At 40.7% G+C, this 21508-nt stretch overlaps 1 protein-coding gene across 2 annotated transcripts in view; it reads right to left on the bottom strand.

Annotated features, from left to right (window-relative positions):
- Window positions 1–21508, bottom strand: part of LOC122560669 (netrin-3-like) — a 180655-nt gene that overhangs the window by 152670 nt on the left and 6477 nt on the right. For both annotated transcript variants that reach the window (XM_043711558.1, XM_043711559.1), the window contains exon 2: window positions 6542–7608. In XM_043711558.1, coding sequence (XP_043567493.1) covers window positions 6542–7568 — 1027 coding nt within the window. In that variant the 5' untranslated portion in view covers window positions 7569–7608. The remainder of the gene's footprint in view (window positions 1–6541; window positions 7609–21508) is intronic.

Below are 21508 nucleotides of genomic sequence, written 5' to 3'. Positions count from 1 at the left end.
AAACAGGCCCTTCGGCCCAACAATTCCACACTGACCCTCTGAAGAGCAATCCACCCAGACCCATTCCCCTGCACCTAACACAACGGGCAATTTAGCATGGCCAATTCACCTAACCTGCACATTTTTGGACTGGGAGAGGAAACTGGAGCAAACCCACGCAGACACGGGGAGAATGTGCAAACTCCACACAGACAGTTGCCTGAGGTGGGAATTGAACCTGGGTCTCTGATGCTGTAAGGCAGCAGTACTAACCACTGTGCCACCGTGTCTGTCTGTCTCTCTTCAAAGAATACTCTTCAATGGCATAATAAAGCAAAAATTGACACCAAATACATAATGGGATATTAAGGAAACTGACCAAACGCTTGGTCAAAAAAATGGAGTTTAAGGAGAAATACAAGATAGCCAGGCACAGAGGTATAAAGAGGGTACTTAGAGAGTAGTGTCAACGCAGTTGAAGACAGGGCCACCAAGTTGGAACAATTTAAAATGGAGTTCTTCAAGAGGCTAGAATTAAAGGAACACAATTGTCTTAGAGGATTGTTTCCACAAAGCCAGCTCCACATGCAAGTTGCCTGATAATGTACAACTTCAACATGTTCCTCCAGGCTTGCAGGAATGACTTTTTTTTTAGTGTTTCTAGTCAGAGTGCCTTTATTTCAGCAAAATTTGATTGCTTTTTTTTTTCCGTTCATAAATGAATAGTACATTTGATTGTGTGAAACAGAGAATACAGAGATGGGGAGGGACAAGACCATGGTGGGATTTGAAAATAATTGAGAATTTCAAACTAAGTGTCCTTCCTAGCCAGGGGGAAATGTAGGTTAGCAAGCTCGCAAATGATGGATGAACAGACCTTAATGTGAGTTAGAATATGGGCAGAGGTTTTTTTGTTCATTCACAGGATGTGGGCATTGTTGGCTAGGTCAGCATTTATTGCCCAACCCTAATTGCCCAGAGGGTAGTTAAGGGTCAACCTTTTGCTGTGGGTCTGAAGTCACACATAGGCCAGGCCAGGTAAGTATGGCAATTTTCTTCCCTAAAAGTCATCAGTGAACAAGATGGGTTTTCCCTGACAATTACCAATGGATCCATGGTCATCATTAGACCCTTAGTTCCAAATATTTATTGAATTCAAATTCCACCATCTGCCAAGGCAGGATTCTAACCTCGATCCCCAAGACAGTACCTGGGTCTCTGGATTAACAATCCAGCAACAATACCATTAGGCCATCACCTAGTTTTGAATGACTTCAAGTTATAGTGGATGGCATAGAAGGCCAGTCATGCATATGTTAGAATAGTCAAGTCGAGAGTTAACAAAGGCATGACTGACAATTTCAGCAGTAGATAAGCTAAGGCAGAGATGGTGCACACACACTCAAATACATGCATGTACAAATGAAATTTATAAAGAATGGATGCAGATACAAACATACTCAGCCACACAGTCACACATACGGATGCAAATGTACAGGCCCATACAAACATGCATATGACTAAACAAAATAATACCAGACACACACACAGGCATGCACACAAACAAACAATGACTTATGTATGCACATTTTCACTCATGCACGCAGACAAAAACACACAAACAGAAACATACAGATGCAAATACACAGGCGGAAAGATAAAGTAGAGATGCAAAGGTAGAGACTTGCAGTTACACACTCACAAATACAGACACATGTAGACAGATAAATACAAAAAGCTAGGGCATACAGAAAGTTGCCTTGAAAATGATATGGCAGCTAAATATTCAGTCCCTAGGTTTTCCCATAGCCAAGCACCCCACCCCCTGCACACCAACCCCACCCACCCTCCCAAACCAATTCCCCCCTCCCCCTATAGTCTACTGCAAGTGAGGAGAAATAGAAGTAGTAGAATGGTTGTCAGTGGACTGAATGGTAAATGTTTTAACATGACAAAGGCAGATGAGAACTGAGAGAAGCTGTGACTGTGAACTACTGTGCATGCTAAACACTAAAATTAATGAAATTAAGAAGGTGTGAGTGAAGTGCACAGGTGACAATGACCTCTCAGCTAATGGAAATATTCATGGAGATCGCATGTAAAAAATATGATGACTCAAAGCTAAACCTCTAATGACCCACCTAAAGAGACACTAAGCAAGCCTTATCCCATAAGTACACCTTCATTAACATTTCAATGGGATGGCATCTGCCACAAGTAGCATAACAAAGCTGTGAACTCTGAAAATCTTAAACAAATCTCAGTGACAGTTGCTAAATTAAACCCCTCCCGTGCTCCCTTTCTATTTCACTGCAAGTGTCAATCAGACACTCAGTGCCGACACTTTCAAGCTGAATATCAGCAACCTTGAATCCACAAGCTGCTCCTCAACAGCAAATGACAGATTGCGCAGGCCAGCTCTATAAACCTTTAGGAAGCAACACATTTTACCAGCATCACTTGTACCTGGAGATTTCTTCTGCCTGAAGGCAAATCAAAACCAATTAGAACTATCCAACACACGTATCCAAATGGTAAAACACTTCCTCATTTTACACTATATCAAGTGCCTTACTGAGGCAAGATACTTGATAATGTTATGAAAGATGTCGCACTGTAGAATGAGGGCAAGCACATGAGCATTTGGACTGAGAGAAGCTATCGGGATAGAACAAATTCAGCTTTGTTGTTTATCTATCCTAGTAAATAGTTCTCCACATGGATTAAATACAGATTAAAAGATCTTTCTGTATTGGCCCCATGAGACATGCCAATGTAAGATACAGCACAGGCTAAAATACAAAGTAAACCTCCCTTTATACAGAACAAAGTAAACCTCCTCCATACCATGAAAAGTAAACCTCTCTCTCTCTATACCATACGAGGAACAGCTCATGTCATCTTTTATGCTTTTCACAAGTCATGTGGTGAGTTTCTCATTGTGCAGTGGCAAGTTGCCAAGTAAAGAGGATTATTGTTTGTAAAACACTTTGATTGCCCAACTCACCGCATTAATATTCAGATTTCCATTTACCAAACTTGCCTAACAAGCAAGATATCAAGAAAATGTTGACATGGAAACCAGAGTTGGTACCTGCCAAATTCAGCATTCTACTTCCTTGGGGAGACCTGCATGTCAGACAGCAGGCAGCACCATTTCAGAGCACACTCTATTGGCATGCAGTCATACACACCCCATGTCCACAGACATTGGCATTTGATATGTGCCAGCTCCGAAGAACATTCATGGCACATGTCTAATCCACTTCTGGGAGGCTTCTGGACTTCAGTGCTGCACCTCAGTAACACTGGTAACTATCATTGTAATACCACAGCAAGGATGCTGTGCACTTGGGGACAGATACTCAGCTCATTGACTGGACCAGGCTGCATTGCTGGGTACTTCACTCACTGTCACGGTGTTCACTGGACCCTACTTGGATGGTTACATCATCTCGGCTTTGCATTGTAGGGATTCTATGGGAAGGCAAAGTGGAATCAGACCATTCAGCCCATCTAATCCATGCCAACCCTCTATAGAACATCCCATCCAGACCGGTCCTCCTACCCCTGTAACCCTGCATTTTCCCTGGTTAATCCAACTAGCCTACACAGTCCTGGACAATATGGGACAATTTAGCGTGGCCAATCCAGAGAAGATTTGTAGCTCAGATTGTGGATGACGGTGTCGACTTGCTTGCTGAGCTGGTAAATTTGTTTGCAGATGTTTCGTCACCATGCTAAGTAACATCATCAGTGAAGCATCGGTGTTCTGTCCCGTTTGCTATTTATGTGTCCCAGTTTACTGAGGTGGATTATATCATTTCCAGTTTGTTTCTTAATGGTTGGTACATGGAGTCTAACTCTACATGTTTGTTAATGGCCAATCTACCTAACCTGTACATCTTTGAATGGTGGAAGGAAACCAGAGCAGCCAGAGGAATCCCATGCAGACACAGGGAGAATGTGCAAACTCCACACAGACAGTCGCCCAAGGGTGGAATCGATCCAGGATCCCTAACGCTGTGAGGCAGCAGTGCTAACCACTGAGCCTTGCTGCCTTGCCTTGTTGCATCTTGCCCTGTCAACCAGAGGTATCTATTTTGGTCTTTCCTAACTGTTTAGCACAAATGTAAAGGAAAGAAGTTTGTTCTGGCCGTCTGCAGGCCTGAGCAAGTCAAGGGGGGAGCCTTTGCTGAGGGGTCCAGGCACAATAGGTCAAAGCCAGCGTCTGATATCAGTCCAGGGGCATGGAAACAATTTGTCAATCGCACAGGGCAGTCAGAAGCTCTCCACATAATGATCAGGTCAGGCTTACCGGTATATAGTTCCTTGGCTTGTCTTTACCGCCCTTCTTAAACAGTGGCACCACGTTTGCCAACCTCAACCAACTCTGCAAAATCTTCCTCACTAACCTTGAGTTATACATGTAAAATTGGACATTTGACCTACAAACCAGTCAATAATTTTCATCAAACTGTTCCCTAAATTCAGTAGCAAGGCTCCACCATCACCATCCCTGGATAAGTCCAAATTCAGCAGCAAGACAGATCAACCAGAATCTGACATAGTGACATGACCACATGACATAGTGGTGTACTATTTAGAGCTGACATCCAAATATGGACTCCAGACCCCATAGAGTTTTATAGCATCAGGTCTTATAGCATTGGGGCAACACGGTGGCTCAGAGGTTAGCACTGTTGTCTTGCAGCTCCAGGGCTTGATTCCAGCCTTGGGCGACTGTCTGTGTGGAGTTTGTACATTCTCCCTGCGTCTGTGTGGGCTTCCTCTGGGTGCTTCAGTTTCCTTCCACTGTCCAAAGATGTGCAGGTTAGGTGAATTGTTCATGCTAAATTGCCCATAGTGTTCAGGGTGGTGTACATTGGGGGAAATATAGATCAATAGGGGAATGGGTGTAGGTAGGTTACTCTTCGGAGGGTCAGTGTGAGCTTGCTGGGCCAGTATTTCCACACTGTAGGAATGCTAATTCTAATTCTAAGGTCAAACTTGGACAAGGAAATCTCCTTATTACAAACTACCACCACAATGGAGCTATGGTTCTCTTACAGAAAATCCTTGGAAGAAGCTGTGATGGTAGCAAGGGTACAGAATGTAACCTGCCATGGGGCTGGGTGTGTCTCAGTATCCATCACCAATGGTAGCTTGGAATGGTAAGCCTGAGAGATTTGGCTGAGTCCTGAAGGTCATAGTTGCAGAACAGGGTCTGAAACAGAATATTAGAGAACCGACTATAGGTAAAAATCTACTTGCTATGGATGATGACAGTCTTGATAGGGACACTATTATTACCACAAGAATCCCAGGATCACCTGGGACAATATTCTAGTCCCAACCATTTTCAGTGAGACATCAATTACCTTCCATCCAACATAAGATCAGAAATGGGATATTCATTGATCATTCTTAGTGTTCAACACCATTCATGACTCCTCAGAAACTGATGCATTTAATTCCCCATGCAGCCAAACCTTGGCAACATCCAGTCTTGGTGCTGATTGGTGGCGAGTAAAATCCACACCAAACCATTGCCAGGCAATGTCCATTCCAAGAAGACAGAAGTTATTGATCTCCCCTAGATGCTGAATGGAATTAACATCACATTATCAAAATTCTGGGGACTACTATTGGTCAGAAAAAAAATAGACAAACCAAATAAATAGTGTAGCTACAAGAGTAAATCAAAGACTGGGAATTCTGCAGCCAGAAACTCACATCCTGTCTTCCTCAGTGCATGTCCAACAACTACAAAGCACAAGTCAGGAGTGTAATGGGATACCCTCAAGTTGACACTTCAGTGGAGTGCCAAAGAGTGCAGCATTGTTGAAAGTGACATTAGCTCTCAGTAGATGTAAAAGATCCTACAATATATAGCTCTTAATCAACATCACTATAATGGAATTTCCAGTCATTATATCACATCGTTGTTTATGCTAACTTGCTCAAATTGGCTGCCACATTTTCAAATCTTTCCACGGTCTCACTCTTTTCAAATTCTGTAATCCCCTCCAACCTTGCATCCTCCTGGGATTGTCCACTAATACTGGCCTCTTGAGCATTGCCAGGTTTTTGATAGTTCCATCATTTGTTACTGTGCCTGCTGTTGCCTAGAATCAAAGCTGTAATCCCCTCTCTAACCCCCTCAGTCTTTTCACCCTACTCTCCTCATTGAAGACGCTATTACCTATCTCTTTGACAAAGTTTTTTTTTATCATTTGATTTAACATCCCCTTCAGTGGAGAGATTTATTAAAGATTCTGTATAAACACAAATCCCTGTTAATCTTCATAGAAGCTACATACAGAACACTGCCTTATCCACTTTATTAGAGATCTCCTTTAAAACAAAATCGATTAGATTGGTTAGACCTGAACACATTACAAATTTGTGTCTAAGACGAGGGGCTCAGGTAATAATAGATTCTAACAGCTTCCACACTTGCTGTTGTGCAGGCAACCTCTCTCATTGACAAACTGATTGGTTGGCTATGAAAGCAGGAAGTTGTCAATAGTTACAGCAATATCCAAAAGGTTGGACTTACCCAAGCACTCATTCGCTTCTCGAAGAGTTGCTCTTTGCCATGGTCGGTCATAGTGAAAGGGTTTGCACCTGTCGCACTCTGGGCCAGCGGTGTTGTGTTTACAGTCACAGATCAGATTTCCCTCTTTGTCTTTGACACAGCGTGAAGCATGCCCATTACATTTGCAGCGGCCACCGACCTGCAGGTCAGCCACTGCGTAATGGTAGGACTCTCTCACCATACTCGCCTCATCCTCCTTCCCGTCTCTACCACTGTAATGTCTGTCCAGCTCCCGCTGGAGGTGAGCTCTGCTGAACACAACCCGAATATCTGTGGCTGTCACCCAATCCTGCAGGACTGGACTGCTGTCAAAGTCTTGGGCAGAAGGTCGTCCATCCAGGGTACTAAATGCAATCAAGCCCCCTGTCAAAGGGTAGAGGTCGGTGTATCCATCTGTACACAGAGCTTCTTGCTCATTCTGCTTGGAAATAATTGCTTTGTTTGGCTTATTGTACATTTTGCGGCACTGTGAGGAATAATATTGAAAGGGAACCCAGTTCTTCCCATAGTCCATCGATTTCAATATCCCCATAGACTCTGGCCGAGGAGAGCAAAACTGTAAACTGACATAAGTAATTTCAAATTTCTTATTCAGAGAGAGTGTGAGTGTAACATTGTGCATGGGATTGGAAAACTCTTCCGACTGCCAACAGCTGAGGTTGTGAGCATTGTTTAAATCGGTCAGATAAGTGGCAGGGTGAGCATTCTTGGGATCTGAAGCATCACAGATTTGACACATCTTAGTTTTCACACCCATCTTCTCATTGTAGAAGCAATATCGGTTTGGAGGCCTCCCACATGTGCTGGACACCTGCACTTCCCTGGCAAAGCCAGCATTGACAAAATCAGGAATGCAGCGCTTAGGCTGCCCTCCTTCATCATAACAAGGATCAGAAGAGCCTTGCTGGGGGGCAAAAGCGTTGAGAGCACAGGAAGCCCCAAGAATGAAGGCAAATAGCAGCACTAAACCAAACTGCATCATCAACATTCAGGGAAGAAACGTTTCCAAGAACAACACACAATAGGACCTGCGAAAAAAAACAGGGCACCGTCAAATCCAAACAGTTATAATGTCTTAAGTAACATAATTTAAAAGGTGTTATCTTTTCAATAAAAATAGATGAATAATGAACAGTCCAAGAACTATCATCTACTTATGAAATTCCTTCATTTTGTTTAGAAACCTGAGTACAGACAATCAGGCCCATTTTGTCCTACTGCCTAAATAGCCAAAAAGATCCACTAGGATCTCTCCCATATATAGTTCACATTCATTTGGCAGCTTTCACATTGTGAGACATTACAGAGCACAAGATCTAGACAGCAAAAAAAGAGTTTGAGAATAAAGGAGGTGGCTACCCGATAGTGGCCAGTAATACTCCAGAATCTGAAGCTCCTCATTTGGACAAGAAACTAATTACTGTAGTTAATTGGTTCAGAGTCACTCTATATGAGAAATGTGTTTAGAGGCATGTGGGTACTGGAGTGGTGGAGTGCCTTATTTGCCCCTCCCACTCCATTTTGATTTAATTCCTCTCCCATTTCGCCCTCCTTTGGTGTTATTGCACTTTCCCTGATAGACTTTGCAGGTAAATTGATAATTAACTAGACATGTGAGTGATTTAATGGTGATGGAGAAAGGTGGAAAGTAACACAAGTGATTTGGTGATGGCATAAAACAGTTCAGCATTCCTGAATAAAAATTTAAAGAAAGGGACTTTTCTACTGTACACAACCTAAGTGGAGACTTTGTTTGAGTGAAATAAAGACAGAGTGAATATATTTTGGAAATTGATTCAAGGTATATCTTTTTCAAGTTTAATTTTAGAATTAAAGTCAGGTGCAGACATTAAAAAATAGCCTAAGTAAAAGGGACAGCTACCTGATAGTGCGAGTTTTCATTTGGGCATGTGAAGTCCCTTTTCGAAATGAGATGTTGATTACTGTAGCTAAGAAATGACTCAGAGCAGTTCTAAATAAGAAAGGAATTGTTACACCACATGGTTAGTAAGGGTACATGGTTCATGTGAGTGGAGACAAAGATCATATTAGTATATCTTTGGATTTGTTTCAGCATGAGAATTTGGTGAACAAGGTGCTATATGTAAGATTTACTACAAAAGGTAAAGCTTCCAGAGTGTGAAGTGAGTGAGCGAGGACAAAAGCCATGGATCAAGAGGCCTACCATCTGTGCCACCAGTGGCAGAGTGAGGTAACAAACACAATGTGATGCAAGTGTAGGGAAACATCAAATTGGCAAATAGGATTGGTGAATATTTCTAGACTCTAATATAAAAGTAAGGTCTTCAGTTTGTATTTAGGTCTTTCATCTTTTATTTTCTTTTTCTTAAAAATAACTTGTCAAGTATAAGATCAATTATGGTGTTTTTTAGAAGCAAAAAAAAAAGCTTGCAATAAAGTATTAAGAGCAGGAATTCTAGAGTAATTAATTAATATGATAGTGATGACAGTATAGGTAATGTGATGATGTGGTAACATGTGGGACCTGTGAACAGCAAGGTGATCCAAGGCAAACACATCAGTAGAAATGTAGCAAAGTCAAGGAACTTCAGATCCAAGTTGAAGATTGGGAGTCTGAGTTGCAGACATTGCACCACATCAGGGCAGGGGCAAGTAAACTGGACACTTGTCTCCATGGGACAGTCACATCCCTCAGACTAGGTAATTCAAAATCAAAAATAGAAAATGTTGGAGAAAATCAGCAGGTCTCCAACATCTGCAGAGAGAAAGCAGAGTTAACATTTCAGGCCCAGTGACTCTTCTTCTCAAAATATTAACTCTGCTTTCTCTCTACAGATGCTGCCAGACCTGCAGAGCTTCTCCAACAATTTCTATTTTAGTTTCAGATTTCTAGATCCACAGTTCTTTGTTTTATTTAATTTAATATCAAATTTGGCCTGTAACCATTCAAGATGGGAAATATGAATGTGTAGTGGTATGAAGATAAATACATTTTTAAAGTGAGAGGAGAGGAAGATTTCAGAAATGGAGGCAAATCTTTTTCTCACAGAGGGTTGTTCATTTGTGGAATAGAAGCATGCAGGAGGGACTAGTTTAGTTTGGGATTACATTCAGCATGGACTGGTTGGACCGAAGGGTCAGTTTCCGTGCTGTATGACTCTGAGTTCTCAAGGTTTTATTGTTTGTTGGTGCCAGATAAATGTCATCTCTTCATGACTGGACAGAAACTTAGAGTGGGAGGAGGGGGAACTATTTGTGGTAGTCCATGTTGGTACTAATTATCTTGATAAGACTAGTAAGGAAATAACCCGTTGCAAGAATTTGAACTGTTTGGAGTGAAATTAAAATTCAGAACCTCCAAGGTAATAATCTCTGGGTGACTACCTGCACCATAACCACATTGGTATAGAGTAACTAAAGTCAAGGAGATAAATGCATGGTTCAAAGATTATTGTGGGTGTTCATGGGGCACTGGCACCAGTATCGGGGTAGAAGGGAGCTGCACTTGAACCATACTGAGGCCAGTATTCTAATGAATCAAATGTTAGGGCTGTAGAGTCAGCTTTAAACTAATTAGAGAGTGTGGAAGGAGTTGGGAGAGGAGAAACATAGACTTACAAAATAAAAGGATTTGGTGGCATTGCAGGGCAGCCATTTTGGATGATGATACATAGAGTAGGACAGAAAGGGACACAGTATGCAAAAAATAGAAAAACAGCAACAAATAGTTTCAAGGGGGGAAATGGTAAAATGGCAAAATTAGTAGTTCTTTAATTAATGCAAGTACTGTTTGACACAAAATAGAGGTTAGTGGGTATGACCTTATAGCCATTATGGAGACATGGTTAAAGGAGATCAAAGCTGAGAACTAAATATTCAAAGGTGTGTGAATTTTAAAAAATAGAAAAATAGCAACAAATAGTTTCAAGGGGGGAAATGGTAAAATGGCAAAATTAGTAGTTCTTTAATTAATGCAAGTACTGTTTGACACAAAATAGAAGTTAGTGGGTATGACCTTATAGCCATTATGGAGACATGGTTAAAGGAGATCAAAGCTGAGAACTAAATATTCAAAGGTGTGTGAATTTTTTGAAAGGACAGGAGGAATGAAAAGGGTAGTGATGGAGATTTGTTGACAAGTAATGGAATAAGAGCAACAACAAGAAATGATCTTGGATCCAAGGGTATAAAATCCATATGGGTGGAGGTAAGAAATAACAAGTGAAAGAAAACAATGGTAGGAGTAATATATAAAGTTCCCTATTAATGGCTATATTGTAGGACAAAGAATAAATCATAAAACAATGAGAATGTGTAAAAGAGGCAACACATTCATCACATAGATTGGGAAAATCAGATTGTGGCAGAGGTAGTCACAGGACAATTTCATAGTCTATTTTGGACAGTTTCCTAGAACAATATATTGCCAACCCAACCACTGAACCACTGATAAGGCTATTTTGGATCTGATGATGTATGATCAGGTACGTTAAAAAAATAATCTTAGAATCTCCTTTGAATTAGTGTTCATAACATGATAAAATTTAGTGTTCAGTTTGAGAGTGAGAAACTTGCAATAATAACAACTGTGTAAACTAAATAAAGGCAATTCAATGGCATGAGGCAGAGTTAGTTGGAATGGACTATGAAATAGGTTTAACCAAAGTGACAGAGGAAAAAAAACAAGCAGATGCTTAAGAAAATAGTTTTGGCTCTCAACAAAGATATATCCCAGTGAGGAAGAAGGAATCTAGGAAGGCAGTAAACTGACTATGATCAACAAAGTAAGTTAGGGATAACAAAAAATTGAAAAACAAAACCACTATCTGGCAAAGATTAATGGTAAGGATTGGGAAATGTTTAAAAACTAATACAATATGATAAAAAATAGTAAAGATGGAGAAAATAATAATTGAGGGTAAATGAACATATGAAGAGTTTTATAAATGTATAAAAAAGAGAGAGGTCAGAGTGAATATGAGGCTGGGAAATAGCAGGGAACAAGGAAATGTCAGAGGGGATACTTCAGTTCAGTCTTTCATGGTGGAGGACATTAACAGCATTCCATAAATACTAAGCTAAAAGAAATACATACAATAACTGTCACTAGAAGAAAACGTATTAGGGAAACAGATGGGGCTAAAGGCCGATAACTCCTCTGGATGGGTTCCACCCTAGGACATTATAGGAGGTAGCTGCAGAGATGGTAGGTGCACAGATAGTAATCTTCTAAGATTCATTAGATTCCCTAAAAGTTCTGGAGGACTGTAAAACAGCCATTCTAACATTCTTATTAAAATTAAAAGAGGGGACAGATAAAAACAGCCAACTATAGATGAGTTAGCAAAACAGCAGTGATTGGGAAAACCTTAGAGTTTATTATGAAGGGCGTAATGGCAAAGCATTTAGAAATACATAATTTATTCAAGCAGAGTCACCATGGCTTCATGAAGGGAAAATCATGCCTTACAAATTTATTATAAGTCATTGAGGATGTAATGAGCAGGACACAAAAAGGAGGTTCCAGTACATGTCCTATATCTGGATTTCCAAAAGGCTTTTAAGAAGGTACTATTGACAATTTAATAAGAGCATAAGGTGATGGTGTAGTATATTAACATGGATAAAGAATTGGCTAAGAATTAGAAGACAGTATTGGGATAAGGAGGCAAATACAGATGGAAATCTGAACCAGAGGAGTGTTACAGGGATCAGTGCTGGTGTCATAATTATTTACTATACATGTTACTGACTCAGATGAGAGAAATGCATGCAGTGTTTCTAATTTTGTGTTTCTAATCTAAAATAGGTGGGGAGGCAAGTGGTGAGGATTGCAAAGTATATAGAAGGGTATAAATATTAAGTGAGTGGTCAAAATATTGGTATAATGTTGGAAAATGTGAGATTAGATTAGATTACAGTGTGGAAACAGGCCCTTCGGCCCAACAAGTCCACACCGACCCGCCGAAGCGAAACCCACCCATACCCCTACATTTACCCCTTACCTAACACTACGGGCAATTTAGTATGGCCAATTCACCTGACCCTGCACATCTTTGGACTGTGGGAGGAAACCGGAGCACCCGGAGGAAACCCACGCAGACACGGGGAGAACGTGCAAACTCCACACAGTCAGTCGCCTGAGGTGGGAATTGAACCCAGGTCTCTGGCGCTGTGAGGCAGCAGTGCTAACCACTGTGCCACCGTGCCGCCCACTCACTCAAAAGTGAGATTTTGCACTTTGGCAAGAAGAATAGAGGAGCTGAATATTATTTAAATGAAATAAGACCACAGAAAGCTGTAGTATAGAGTGATTTGGGGGTCCTTGTATAAATATCACAAGAACACTAGCATCCAAGTTCAATGGGTAATGAGAAAAGCAAATAGAATATTGACCATTATTTTAAAGAGAATGGAATATAAAAATAAGGACATTCTGCTAAAACTACGGGGAACCTGTTAGATTACATCTAGAATACTGTGAATATCTTGGTCCCTTTATCTAGGGAAAGAAAATAACAATAGAAGAAGTCCAGAGAAGGTTCATTAGGTTGATTCTGGGTGTCATGGGAATGTCAATGAGGAGATGTTGTGTAAATTGGGCTTGTACTTATTGGGATTTTAGAAGAATGAAGGTGTCCTTGTTGGAACATAAGATTCTTTAGGGACTTGACAGGGTAGGTACAGATCGGTTGTTTCCTTTTGTGGGGCAGTCTGGGACCAGAGGGCAGAATCTCAGGAGAAGGGGTCACCCAGCTGGGACAGAGATGAAGACAAATTTCTTCTGAGGATAGTAAGTCTGTGGAATTCTTTACCACAGGGGGCTGTAAGCTGTTTGTTGTGTATATTGAAGGCTGAGACAGACAAATTTTTAATCAATAAGGAAATCATGATTATAAGGAAAAAGCACAAAAAAGGGAGTTGAGGATTATCAGATCAGTCATAATGGAACAAATGGTCCTAGGTCTTATGGTTTAAAGAGCAAAATAACTAAACTACATGATGAAGATGGAGGCTTAAATCAACTTTTTTGAGAAAAATAGCGATTCAAGTTAATGGGTCATTTTTGTTACACACTCACTACTTCTGTTGTGTATATCCAGCCCAGATTCAAAACAGCAGCCTGTTATTGAATCATCTTTTATGTTGTGCTGATAACGGAGTTGCCTCTGGAGCTCCAAATCTTCAGTCCACCCTCCCACCATTCTGACGATTTTTACAGTGAAATGTGAGAGAGCTTCAGACAGTTTCAACTCAATGTCAATGAAGTAAAAACTCACATTATCATTGATATTAAAATTTGAAACATAATTCAGTCATAGAGTCACAGAGATGTACAGCACAGAAACAGACCCTTTGGTCCAACTCATCCGTGCCGATCATATATCCCAACCCAATCTAGTCACACTTGCCAGCACCTGGCCCATATCCTTCCAAATCCTTATTCATATTCCCATCCAGATGCCTTTTAAATGTTGCATTGTACCAGCCTCCACCACTTCCTCTGGCAGCTCATTTCATATGCGTACCATACTCTACCTGAAAAATTTGCCGCTTAGGTCTCTTTTATATCTTTCTCCTCTCGCTCTAAACCTATGCCCTCTAGTTCTGAACTCTGCCACCCCAGGGAAAAGACCTTGTCTATTTATCCTCTCCAAGACCCTCATGATTTTATAAACCTCTATAAGGTCACCCCTCAGCCTCCAACAGGGAGAACAGCCCCAGCCTATTCAACCTCTCCCTGTACTTCAAATCCTCCAACACTAGCAACATCCTTCTCAATCTTTTCTGAACCCTTTCAAGTTTCACAACATCATTCCAACAGGAAGGAGACCAGAATTACATGCAATATTTCAAAAGTGGCTGAACCAATGTCCTGTACAGCCGCAACATGACATTCCAACTCCTGTAGGAGAAAGTGAGGTCTGCAGTACCAACTCCTGTACTCAATACTGTGACCAATAAACAAAAGCATACCAAACACCTTCTTCACTATCCTATCTACCTGCGACTCCACTTTCAAGGAGCTATGAAGCTGCACTCCAAGGTCTCTTTGTTCAGCAACACTCCCTCGGACCTTGCCATTAAGTGTATAAATCCTGCTAAGATTTGCTTTCCCAAAATGCAGCACCTCACATTTATCTGAATTAAACTCCATCATCCACTCCTCAGTCCATTGGCCCATCTGATCAGAATCCCGTTGTAATCTGAGGTAACCTTCGCTGTCCACTACACCTCCAATTTTGGTGTCATTTGCAAACTTACTGACTATACCTCTTATGCTCACATCCAAATCATTTATATAAATGATGAAAAGTAGTGGACCCAGCACTGACCCTTGTGGCACTCCATTGGTCACAAGCCTCTAGTCTGAAAAACAACCCTCCACCACCACCCTCTGTCTTCTACCTTTGAGCCAGTTCTGTATCTAAATGGCTATGTATCCCTGTATTCCATTAGATCTAAGCTTGCTAACCAGTTTCCCATGGGGAACCTTGTCGAACGCCTTACTGAAGTCCATATAGATCATGTCCACCACTTTGTTCTCATCAATCCTCCTTGTTTTTCTTCAAAACATTCAATCAAATTTGTGAGACATGATTTCCCATACACAAAGCCATGTTGACTATCCTAATCAGTCCTTCCCTTTCCAAATACTTATACATCCTGCCCCTCAGGATTCCCTCCATTAACTTGCCCACCACTGATATCAGGCTCACTGGTCTATAGTTCCCTGGCTTTTCCTTACCACCCTTCTTAAAGCCAATTTCCAGTCTTAGAGTGCCTCACCTGGTATTATCGATGATACAAATATCTCAGCAAGGGTCCCAGGAATCACTTCCTTAGCTTCCCACAGAGTTCTGTGGTACACCTGATCAAGTCCTGAGGATTTATCCACCTTTATGCATTAGGATGATTGGAAACTGATGGTCCTCCAGGTGCAACAGAAACAAACAATGCTAGACACACAAAAACAGCCTCATAGAAATGTCCCATGGCAATAACTTTATGATGCAGTGCCTACCAGACTCCTATGCCAACACGTAACAGAGACACATTCCAATCCTCAGCACTGACACACTTTCAGTGACAGGCACACCAACACAAAAAAGGCACCAAATCAATTTTTAGAGTGAGAATTATGTCAGGAAGACCAAGTTCCTAGATTTAGCATAGAAAGGTTCAAAAATCATAGAATAATAGAATTGTGGAATGGTTATAGCACAGAATGAGGCCATTCAGCCCATTATGTCAATGGAGTTACTTTGCAAGAGTAACTGACTTAGTCTTACTCCCCTGCCCTCTCCCTGGAGCCCTGTATTTTGTTCTCTTCAGATAATTAATCATTCAATTCCTATTTAAAACTCATGACTTAGTCTGTCTACACTACACTCTCAGTCAGTACATATAGTCCAGATCCTAACAATTCACTGCATGAGAAAGCTTTGCATTAGTTCTTTTGTCGATCACCATAAATCAGTGTTTTCTAGTTCTCAACCCTTCCACTAAATGGTACAATTTCTTGTTATTTACACTGTTTAGACTCCTCATGATTTTAACTGCTTTATCAAATTACTAAACCTTTTCTTTTCTCAGGGGAACAACTCCAGTTTCTTTAATCTATGTCCGTAATTGAAATCGCTAATCCCTGGAAAAATTCTTGTAAATCTTTCCTGCATTCCCTTTAAAACTTTAATATCCTTTCTAAAGTGAGGTACTCAGAATTAGATGCAATATTTCAGCCAAAATTGAACAAATGTTTTATAAACTTTCATCATCACTAAAGCCCTGGATGTGTTTTGTCAACCAACCCTGCAAATTTCAATAATTTGTGCACATTTAACCCAAAGTCTTCTTCATTTCACTCCTTCAGAATTATAACCTGTCTGTCCTTATTGCACCTATTAAAGTTAATCACTGCACATTTCCTTAAATTAAACTTCATCTTCTATACACCTGCCTTTTCTACTACTAAAATGAAATAAAGAACTGCAGATGCTGAAGATCTGAAACAAAAACAAAATTTGTTTGAGAAACTCAGCAGGCCTGGGAGGGTTAATGTTTTAAGTCCAGTGAGCCTTAGAATCATAGTCATATAACACAGAAACAAACCCTTCAGTCCCACCTGTCTGCGCCGACCAGATCCCAAACTGACCTAGTCCCATTTGCTAGCACTTGGCCCATATCCCTTTAAACTGTTCCTATTCATTTACCCATCCAGATGCCTTTTAAAATGTTGTATTTGTACCCATCACTTCTTCTGGCAGCTCGTTCAATATAAGCATTACGATCTGCATGAAAAAGTTACCCATCAGGATCTTTTTAAGTCTTTCCCCTCACATCTTAAACCTATGCCTTCTAGTCTTTGACTCCCCCACGCTAGGAAAAAGATCGTGTCTATTCACCTTATCCAGGCCCCTCATGATTTTATAACCTCTAAAATGTCATCCCTCAGCCTCCAGGGAAAAAAGCTCCAGCCTATTCAGCCCTATAACTCAAATCCTCCTTCAGAACAGTCGCTGGGCTCAACATTAACTCTACTTTCTCCGCAGATTAGATTAGATTACTTACAGTGTGGAAACAGGCCCTTCAGCCCAACAAGTCCACACCGACCCTCCGAAGAGCAACCCACCCAGACCCATTCCCCTACATTTACTCCTTCACCTAATATTACGGGCAATTTAGCATGGCCAATTCACCTAACCTGCACATCTTTGGACTGTGGGAGGAAACCAGAGCACCTGGAGGAAACCCACGCAGACACAGGGAGAATGTGCAAACTCCACACAGACAGTTGCCCAAGGCGGGAATGGAACCCGGGTCTCTGGCGCTGTGAGGCAGCAGTGCTAACCACTGTGCCACCATGCCGCCCAGATGCTGCCAGACCTGCTGAGTTTCCCCAGCAATTTGTTTTTGTTGCCTATTCCATCAGCCTATCCATGTCCACTTGATCTCTTATCACTATAGTAAACTCCGAACAGTTCTTACTACCCTACTTTTAAATTTGTGTAATCTGCAAATTTTGAAATCATGCCCTCCACAACCAAATCTAGATCATTAGTATGAGAACACAATCAAAAAATTAAAAATAGGGATGGGAGAAAGAGAGAAAGCGGGGCAGATAGAAGTTTCAAGAAATAGAAAGAGACACAGACAGGGAGAGACAGATAGGCGAGATAAAAAGATCACTTTGTGATTGCATTGACATAATTCAATCTTTCTGTCTAAATTAGATGTTGACACTGCAGATTCTGTGGTCACAAGTATTCCTCCATAACCTTTGTCCCAGGTATTCCTGCAAATCTCATGTTGCAGGCATTCCTCCACCTCCTGCGGTGCAGTAATTCCAACAGAATCTGCATCACAGATATTACTCTGTTTCTCCTCCTGGAACAGTGCTCCCTCTCTGTTGTTCCTACACAAATAAGGCGATTGCTTTCCTGCCTCTATGGCACTAGATCCTGAGCTATGCATTTTAAGAAAAGTTTTTTTTTAATATGAAGTTATTCCAGATGTGCAAAGCTGACTGAAGCTAAACAGACTCGAAACTAGTGCACTAACCCAACTGAAATTATACACAGTTCTCAAACAGTAACAAAGTAAAATCAGTGAGGTTGAGGGCAAGTTGAAATGTTTAAAGTCATGCATTGAACAACAGAAATCATGAAAAGTGTCAGTTCCTATTGTTGAGCATGGAATACAGGATCTAAGGACTGGAGTGCTGCGAGGTATAAAGTGGGAAATCAACTAGGGTTCTAATGTCTGGTCACTATTCTTCTAGAAAGAGTGAATAGCTTGGCATGAGGCAAGGAGGCATTGTATTTGACTGGGATTTGGTCTGCTACATTTATCCACCAATACTGCTGTCTGAAAATCACGGCTGAAAAATAGACTGAGAAGTAAACAAACAAATTGTTACTACTAGAGTTTCATAAAATAGACAGTGAGATAAAAAGGATTAGTGAGCATAAGTTTAAGGTTAATAGCATAACTTGAAGACTTAGTGACTAGTAACTGCATGAACAAAGCACAATGGTGTCATCAATTCAGAGAGTTATTACAACATGGAAGGAGGCCATTCTGTCCATTGAGTCAATGCAACTCTGTATAAAGCAATCAGTTCCATTCTGTTCTTCCATTCTGTCTTCTTTGCCCTACAAGTTTGATTCCCTCAGGTGTCCATCCAATTTCCTTTTGAAAGCATCAATCATCTTCCCTCTGCCACCCTGAAAGACAAGACGTTCCAAAGTTCTTCCTTACTTATCCCTTGCACCTCTAACAAAACCTTACGTCTGTTCCCTACTCCTTGGGCTATCAGCAAGTAGGAATCATTTATCTTGATCTACCTTATCAAATCTGAAATAATCTTACAGACCTCTAACTATTCTCTCCAAAGTATCCTTTGCTCCAAGGAGGACAAATCTAGCTTCTCCGTCCAAATCTGGGACAATTCTGGTGAATCCTCTCTGTACCTTCTCAAGGACCTTCCTAAAGTTCTGACTAGAATTGGCCACAATACTCTAGTGGAGCCCCAACCAGAGTTTTATGAAGATTAATCTTATCAACCCTACATTTTTACTTACTATCTCAATTAATGAACCCAATATTCTGTACATATTACTGACTACTCTCCATGTGCTCTGCTGCTTTCTAAGATTTACGTACATGACCTCAAGGTTCCTCTGTCCTTGCACAATGTTTAGAGCTAGGCCACTGAACCTATATTACATCCCCTTATCTCTAACAAATTTCACCATCTCACACTTTTCTATCAATTCCATCTGCCACTTATTTGCCTATTCTAGTAGCATATGATCATCAGTGTCTGCCACACCTTTAAGGTTGGCATCATTAGCATATCTTGAAAATTTACTCCATGTTTCAATATTAAAACTATCTATTTAAATAGGAAACTTGGTCCAAACACTGAGCTTTGTTCATCATCCTGCAATCAGAAATACAAACGTTTATCATTGCTCTTCGACTTCTGTCCTTGAGTCATGTCTTTTAACTGAACTGACATTCACCCTCCTATTGCTGAGCCTCAGTCTTTTTAAGTTAGTACTTCACGTATGGATTTTAACAACACATTTGACATAGCACCCACTGCATTTCCTTCATCCACTTTCTCTTTTATCTCATCAAAATGTTCAGTTAGAATGCTCAACTACATTCTGCCTTTTATAAATCCACACTGACTCTTATCAGTTAACTCAAACCTCGACTGCCTGTTGATTGTTTTTTCCTGCTTATTATTTTTAAAGCCTTATGCACCACTCATGTTAAATTGGCCAAACTATAATGACTGGGACCAAAAACAGAAATTGCTGGAAAAATTCAGCAGGCCCAGCATTATCTGTGCAGAGAAAGCAGAGTTAATGTTTCTGGTCCAGTAACCCTTTTCCAGCAACCTCACTTTAGATTTTTTTTGTGTAATGTCTGGAAATGTGTCTCTTGAACAAGCATGTCACATTTGCCACTGTTCAATCCTCTGCTACCTTTTCCAAATCCAGGAAAGATTGGAAGGTTATGGAAAGCTCTTTCACAATCTCCACTCCAGGGTAGCAGAGATACAAGCTATTCACTTTGCCTGTACATTGTACCTAAGAATTTCCCCCATTCATTACCTCTACCATCTCCATTTCCATAGATTCCCTGTCAGTCTATCTTCCTTAGTAATCAGCAATATATTAAATATTCTAACATTGTTCTGCACCCCTAAAAATTATAATTTTTTCTCTTTTGACAGCCTCCATCCTTCCTGTTATTACCCATTTGATATTTACATGGTGGTGGAAGCTCCTAGGGTTCCCTTTTATGAATACTGAAATTATTTGCTCATTTTCTTTCATGTCTATTGTATTTTCCTCTTGACTTTACCTCGCCAGTTATTGTACTTGACCAGGTTCTCACTTGAAAAACTCATTAGATATGTGTCATAGATCCACTTCTTTTTGTTTCATGATATCCTCTGATTTCCTAATCATTCAAGAAGCCCTAGCTTTCTTTCGTAATGGAACATATCTAAACCGTTAGTTTTCCTATCATACCTTGGTTCAGTTTTACCCTGACCAAATCCATGCTCACTGCATTAAGATTAGTCATTTTCCATAAGTCCGTGTAAGACGTAATATGCCTGTGAGTTGTGTACAAATTTGAAAATGTGTGTGCATATGTGTTAAAGAGAAAATAATCGTGTGAACAAGTGAACCAGAATCACAGCAGGGAAATAATTAAGAGCAAACACAAATTCTGCTCCCCTTCCCACCCTGGAAAAAACAGTTTGTCTAGTGTTACTTTAAGAAACCCTCTCCCTTTTGTTGAAAGCCGAATGCGATGCATCTCAGCAACAGAAGCCCTACACAGTCAGATATTTACATTCATTATACATGTGAAAATGTTTGCTTGAATTCTTGACAAAATGTTACTGGGTAAATTATTTAAAACAATTTAACAACATTTAGAATTTGATACCTTCAGATTTCTTATCATGTTTTAGATTACATTACTTACATTGTGGAAACAGGTCCTTTGGCCCAACAAGTCCACACGACCCGCAACCCACCCAGACCCATTCCCCTACATTTACCCTTTCACCTAACACTACAGGCAATTTACCATGGCCAATTCACCTGACCTGCACATTTTTGGATTGTGGGACGAAACCGGAGCACCCAAAAGGAAACCCACGCGGACACAGGGAGAATGTGCAAACTCCACACAGAGTTGCTTGAGGCAGGAATTGAACCCGGGTCTCTGACGCAGCAGTGCTAACTGCTGTGCCACCGTGCCACCCATTACAAGGTCGAACACGATTCCATTGTTACATAATCTGTAATTTCTTTCTTTTTTCTCCCACCCTGTTCTGATGATCTTGACATCCTCTGGTAGACACAAATCTATAGGATATCTTCTTCAATCACACCTAAGTAATCACTATTCATC

This window comes from Chiloscyllium plagiosum, chromosome 21 (genome assembly GCF_004010195.1).
Source record: "Chiloscyllium plagiosum isolate BGI_BamShark_2017 chromosome 21, ASM401019v2, whole genome shotgun sequence".
Lineage (NCBI taxonomy): Eukaryota > Metazoa > Chordata > Chondrichthyes > Orectolobiformes > Hemiscylliidae > Chiloscyllium > Chiloscyllium plagiosum.
Note: the sequence above shows the minus strand (reverse complement) of the source record. Positions and strands in the feature narration are given on the sequence as shown.